Source organism: Aethalodelphis obliquidens, unplaced genomic scaffold, assembly GCF_003676395.1.
Source record: "Aethalodelphis obliquidens isolate GAN/ISIS:26980383/991018 unplaced genomic scaffold, ASM367639v1 scaffold8, whole genome shotgun sequence".
Classification (NCBI taxonomy): domain Eukaryota; kingdom Metazoa; phylum Chordata; class Mammalia; order Artiodactyla; family Delphinidae; genus Aethalodelphis; species Aethalodelphis obliquidens.
In genome coordinates this window covers 6,489,542-6,495,560 of record NW_020837952.1, presented here as the reverse complement: position 1 = coordinate 6,495,560, position 6,019 = coordinate 6,489,542, and the positions used below count along the sequence as shown (strand labels likewise).

The 6,019-nt window shown below is 51.0% G+C and overlaps 1 protein-coding gene across 5 annotated transcripts; it reads right to left on the bottom strand.

Moving 5' to 3' along the window:
- Positions 1–109: 109 nt before the first annotated feature.
- NABP2 (nucleic acid binding protein 2) lies at positions 110–5,948 on the bottom strand. Of its 5 annotated transcripts, none has more exons than XM_027106649.1 (7): positions 5,747–5,948; positions 3,889–3,990; positions 3,345–3,483; positions 3,167–3,238; positions 2,909–2,990; positions 2,751–2,814; positions 110–636 (listed from the first exon to the last, which is right to left on the bottom strand). In XM_027106649.1, exons 2-7 carry the CDS (start codon positions 3,965–3,967, stop codon positions 437–439), a joined length of 636 nt encoding a protein of 211 aa, XP_026962450.1. In that variant the 5' UTR covers positions 3,968–3,990; positions 5,747–5,948; the 3' UTR covers positions 110–436. The 5 variants fall into 5 exon arrangements, with proteins under 5 accessions (XP_026962450.1, XP_026962452.1, XP_026962451.1 ...); XM_027106651.1 differs by lacking the exon at positions 5,747–5,948 and adding an exon at positions 5,399–5,685; XM_027106650.1 differs by lacking the exon at positions 5,747–5,948 and adding an exon at positions 4,384–4,461.
- Positions 5,949–6,019: the final 71 nt, after the last annotated feature.

The following is a 6,019-nucleotide window of genomic DNA, read 5'->3' as shown; positions in this document are numbered from 1 at the left end:
GGCCTTGCCTGTAACCTATCTCCCCTCCACCTCCTAGGGACACCCCACTCTCCCAAATGCCCAGCTGCCGACCTCTTCATTTTCCCACAAAGAGCAAAGCAGTCCAGTACAGAGTGGTAACATTTATTAGGAAGGAGGGATTCAATTAAACTTCCACATCACAGACCCAAGGATCAGACTGTAACCGTCATTTCTAAAGAGGAAGGCGGGGAGGCAGAGGGCCCGGACTCCCAGGGGACAGGCCGCTTCAGCTGACAAGGAGGGGACTATGGGCTGAGGGCGGATAAGGCCACTGCTCACCACCCCTCCAGTGAAGTTTAGTGGCTAAAATACTCCTACACACCCCCTGCCCCCAAAAGCCAGCAGCCCAGTAGAAAGCTGTGTTCTCTAGCAGACACCTGGGTTGTGGCTGGTGGCAGGGAGGAAGAATGTCTTGCTATCTCTTGCTGCTCCTCCGGGTTTCTTTGCCATTACTGACAGGGCTGCTGGAGGGGCCAGGAGGGCCGGCAGGCGTGTGGTTGGGCTGGCTTCGGGTAATTCGGGGGGTGGGGGGGTGGGGAGGAGTGTGAGGGGGGTGTGGGCCACCACCAGGACCTGGTGGGGTGCTCAGTCCATTCCCGTTCTGGCTCTCAGAGGCTAGTTGTGGGAGAAGGGGAAGAAAAACTGGAATTAGAGAACTAAGGTAGGCAGGCATCCATCCCCAAGGCCTGCCTCCAGCCCCAGCAGGCAGCACAGTCTCCACCGAGCACAGCTGCACACTGATGCCGTGGGACCAAGTGCAAAGGATGTGAGTTGTAGGAATGGGGCCCCAAAAAGATGCAATCATCATTTTGGCAGTTGCTGCATGAACTGTCGTATGATATTTTTTCTTCCTTTTTTATTTTTAATTGTGGTTTTTTTTTTTTTTGACTGCACCACGCAGCTTGTGGAATCTTAGTTCCCCAAACCAGAGATTGAACCTGGGCCCTCAGCCGTGAAAGCGCGGAGTCCTGACCACTGGACTGTGGGGAATTCCCAATCTATTTTTTTTCTCTTTTATCCATCTCTGTATCATTAGGAGTCAGATCTAGAAATAGCTGTTTAGTTCTAGGCTCAAGGACCACCGACAAAAGAACCCTTGACCAAAAGTGACTGTAAGACTGGAGAAGCATTGGGAAAGGAAGGGCCTGAAGTTTCTATCTTAAAATGTAAGAAGGATCTTAAAAAAAAGAAAGAAAGAAAAAAGTGTGGTGGTGTGTATCACAATGATACATGTTCACTTGGGAAAACAGAAATAAGAATAAGTACAAAAACTATTATACATACTCTCACACCCCCAAAATAACAGACAACATTTTTGTGTATTTTCAGTGTTCGATGGTTTCCTTGAACTACCTTAGCTGTGCAAATCATTATCACCACACTTACCACAGTGTGTTACAACTGTTGTCTGTGGGACTATTCCTTTCATGGACTGCAAGCTCCTCAAGGCAAGTGCTATGTTTTTTCCTTGGCATTCCTCATCTATAAATGCTTGTTAAATGAAGGCAGAGGCCTGCCTCTCACATACATAGGGAGTCATGAACCCTACCCATATCCCTGCTGAATCCTTCTGCTCCATCAGACTAAGATATCTGCAGCCAAAAATGGAAGAATAAAGCCCCTTCCTTAATTCACAGAAAAAATGAGGAGTATGTAGGAAGTCATCATTTTTATGCCACACATGTTTTTTTTAAAACCTTCTGTACCTGTTAGCAGATGACGAAGTGAATAAACATCTGGCAAATGAATATTAGGGACAAACAAGCTTAAGTGTACCTTATTTAAAATAATTTTATAAATTATGGAGTTATGGAGACCTGAGAATACGTAATAGTCATATTTTCAGTTGAAAACATGGATGCTACTCTTTTGTGGTGGAATTAAATGTTGTTATTTCACGGTGTTCCTAAAAAACACCGTGACCCTGAGTGGTTCTGACACAGACAATTTTGGAAACCATAGTAACTGGGGATGCAGACACAGACTGAGGAAGGGTAGAGGAAGCCTGAAGCCTAGTGTCACAGGGAGAAACATAAGGCATGGATCAGAGGCAAGAGAGAGACAAACACCCAGGAGTGGTAGGGTCAGCTGCGAGATGACCCAGAAGGAGAAAAGAGCAATAAAAACCAGGTTCCTAAGGAGAAGCCAGGAGACGAAGGAAATGATGTTGGTGAGTGATTCTAATCAAAAGCTGATGATCGGCAGTAAGCCAAATTCCTCAAGAGACCAAAAGCAGGGGCTTCTGAGTTGGAAGAACCATAATCCTGAGGGCCAAGGCCTAGAAGCAGGGCCTTTAGTTTTCAAGAAAGTGGCAACCCTAAAGGGGAACTATTTAGTGCTTAAAGTTGTGCAGTGTGGACTCCATGCTGAGTCCTGTAAGTAACAGTGTATCAGAACTGATAATGAATCAAAATAGGCAAGGGGAACAAAGGCAAGGTTCTGCCAGAGAAGAAGCAGAGAGGAACAAGCTAGAATGAAAGAGGGCAGTCTTTGTGGAGAAACTGCTCTCATTTTTGCCTTTGAGTGGCAGTGGCAAAAGGGAGCTCTATCAGTGATAGAAACATGGCCCCAAATCTTTTCACCCCAGGGACTTGCAAAAGAACTGGGAGAATTGGGTGCAAGAGGATATTGAGAGAAGAGAGATCTGGAAAAGGGATGAGGGCAATGCATCTTTCCAGGCTGGGGAGATTAGAACTAGGAGGGCCAGTGGATGGAAGGAACAGGTTTACCTGGAGAAGTGGCGGGGGGTCCGGTGGTAGGCTGGGGAGCCGTAGGGCTGCTATCGTTCTGCACCTGAAGGCACAAATGACACATTCAGACCTTACTCCCTACCATGCTTCTTGGCCTGACCTGCCCTCCTTCCACACATCACAGCCATGGGACTCACCGTCTTGTTGGGTGCCTGCTGGGCACTGTATTCTGGATTTGGCTCACTGAAGTTAGGAACCTCAGAATAAACCATACAGAATCTGCAAGGGGAGAAAGTGGCAAAGCCTCAGGCCCAACCTCTGGGCTACTCTGGAAACCTCAGAAAGGTCCAGGTACAGGACAGGGAATGCACACCCTTATGCTGTCTCCTTGCAAACCTCAAACTTCTCTCCTTGGCCTGGTGCTTCTACATCCCCAGCTCCAAGACAGCACTTACTCTCCAATCTTTTGAAGATCACCCCCACGGCCAGTGTACAATGTCAGACAACCTTTGAACACTGAAGCGTACCTGTGGGGTCACAAAAAGCAGGATTCGAGTTACAGGGACTGTTAATCCCCCCACCCCCCCACCCCGTTACTGCCCTTGAATAGCCAGAAGTCACCTGATGGCTTACCCTTTGGTGAGCCGGATAATATCCCCAGGCTGGATCAGGTTGCCCACGTCGTCCCAGACGGAGATATTGATGCTGCCAGTTTTGTCTGCCACTTTACAGGTCCGAACCTCGTGCCCGTCCTTTGTCTTGGTCACTCGGCCTGGAGGGAACAGAACAATGGGGTTAGGGGGTGGATGGTCAAATAAATGGGGGTGGTGGTGATCAGAGGGATGAGGTCTAGATATTGGTGGAGTGAGGAAAAAGGTGTACAAACAGGGCAAAGTCAAATCCCTGGGGCAGGTGAGGGAGGGGCCAGCACCATGGAGAGGGCCCACACGTGTGGGAAGAGGCCCAAGAGGCACTGGAGGCTTGGATCTGACAAGCGTTCCATCCATCTACCCTACACTGCAACTCTCCGGGTGGGGGCGAGGAGACTGGGCGTGAGCAGTCCTGTGGTGCGCCCTGCTGTGCCGGGTGCAAGTTAAGAACAGAGGTGATGTTCCCCCCCTCCTGGCCCCCAACCCCGAGAATGCGCGCAGGGGGCCCACCGCGCCAGCAGAACCACCTGTCTCCAGCACAATGAAGATGAGGTTCAGGTTCTTGAGCCCGGGCTTGATATCCTTCACGAAGGTCTCCGTCGTCATGCTGCCCGAGCCTCAGCACCCCACTAGAAGGGGGAAAAGGGGACGAAGGTTCAACGCTTGGAGCCTTCGCCCCCATGTCCACTTCGCAAGGCCTACCTATCACACTAGGCTGGGGTCAGGCAGCCTCAAACCCTCTAACTCTTCTAAAAGGGTAGAAACGAACTTCCCCAGGGGCTTCCAACTTCAAGATCAGAATTCGGGGGTGTCTCTGGATAGACTGCTTCTGGGCTGGAAGCCCCCTCCCGGGATGCTCTTTCAGTATCAAGCCCCGAAGTAGAGAAGCCGACGCACACGGGGGCAGGAAACCTGGTGCGGAGCCAAGGAATGGAATCTCACTCGCCAAACCCTCCCGAACCCTCATCTGGACAACCGGGGACTCGGTGCATCCTCTCCCCGACCCGCAGCCCACTACCCACCCAGCCTGCCCGCCGTACACTGCACCCCACTGAGCCGCCCGCAGGGGGAGCCAAAGGCCCCGCCGCCGCCGGATGCGGACCAATGGAACGCTGGAGTGCGAACATTCCCGGAAGTTTCCCCCGGCGGGCCTCCTCCAGCCAATCAGCACCGCCCCCCCCGCGTCCCGCCTCCAGTCCCCACCCGGCCAATCGCGATCCGAGATTCACGCGCCGCGAAGCGGGTGGGATTTTAGGTATTAAAGGAGCCCGGGAGAGGGTTGGCTGCGCAAGAAAACACGTGGACCACCAGGGGGCGTCTCAGGTACCAATTTTCCTCCACTTGACTGGGAGAATGCACTAAGATTTGTTTCTCCTAGACGTGACCCAGTGGAAAAAGAACCAAAGGTTTTTGGAATCCGGCGGACAAAAGTATGAAACCCGGCTCATCACTTCTTTTCTCGACAGTTCTTCAATATGTGATTTCATTTTGCAGACGAGAAAAAGAAGTTATATAAGAAGCTGTGTCTAGCACACAGCAGGAAGTTTCCTCCTCTTCTCCAACTGCTTTAACTCTCATCTTTATTCCTGATTTGGGGTCCTCAACTTTAATGCACTATCCAGCTTGGTCAAGATCTCTGGAAAAAGCAGCATTCACAGCAGAGACAGACAACAGGCAGACTCACCCCCTCCCCCTTTGGAAGTAATGGAATCTGGGGCACCGAAAGCAACATTTGCATTAGACTCTCACAGTTTGAAAGGCACCTGTTCCTAATGCACTTATCTCACTAGATCTCAGGGTCCCCTCAGAGACTGAAAAGAGGCCCGAAACTTTAGTTCCCTTTGAGACTTGTTACATAGTCAACAAAAGGCAGCTAGCTCTGTAATGTTGTCTATAGACCAATTATATATAAACAATATACGTACATGTGCATTACCATTTGCTTGGCGAATATCCATATCAAATACTGCTTACTATCAGATTAGCCTAAGAGGCCATGTAATTGTAATGCCTTGGTTTGCTTAATCAATCCCTTACCTTCTCCTAGAGGGCTTTAGGGTCCACCTTGACTTTCCTCGGAGCTCAAGTTCTCTCCCGCCCACACCCCCAGCCATGGTGCTGTACCCTAAGGAAATCAAACCACAACCCGGGAAGAGGGACATTTTATCTCCCTCCTCTCCCGTTAGGTGTTTCAGGGAACTGTACAAGCGTTTGGATGGCCGACGTAAAGACGTCAGGAGTGCGACTGGGAGAGAGGCGGGCAACCCTAGATCAAAGTTGTCCGGTCAGACACTCCCCCATTCCCCACCCCGTGGTCGCCTTGTTGACTACATATCCACTCCCATGACCATGAGTCATAAGATCGGGAGGCTCCGGGATGCTGACCACAGCTCTGGAAACGGGAGAGGGACCGAGGAGACGGCAGGTCACTGCAGGCCAGCCTCCTAGAGACGATCTCGCAGCAAGCCGCATCAGCTTTAGGGCACGAACACGTGCACCCCTCCAAAGCGAAGTCTCGCGCTCCGGGAGAGTCGGCCTCCAGCTCTGCCGCTGACGCTCACGCTGGGAAGAACATAGAGCTCTCCCTCCCAAATGGCTATCTAGTTCTCGCTGGGACCATAAAGACTTCCGTTCTAGAGCGGAGGCCTGGCTAGCCTT

Coding starts and splice junctions, on each gene's coding strand:
- NABP2 (XM_027106649.1), bottom strand. CDS start 3,967: ATGACGACGGAGACCTTCGTGAAGGATATCAAGCCCGGGCTCAAGAAC. Junction 3,484..3,888: donor CTTCATTGTGCTGGAGACAG/GTGGTTCTGCTG, acceptor TGTTCCCTCCAG/GCCGAGTGACCAAGACAAAG. Junction 2,991..3,166: donor GATCTTCAAAAGATTGGAGA/GTAAGTGCTGTC, acceptor CTCCCCTTGCAG/ATTCTGTATGGTTTATTCTG.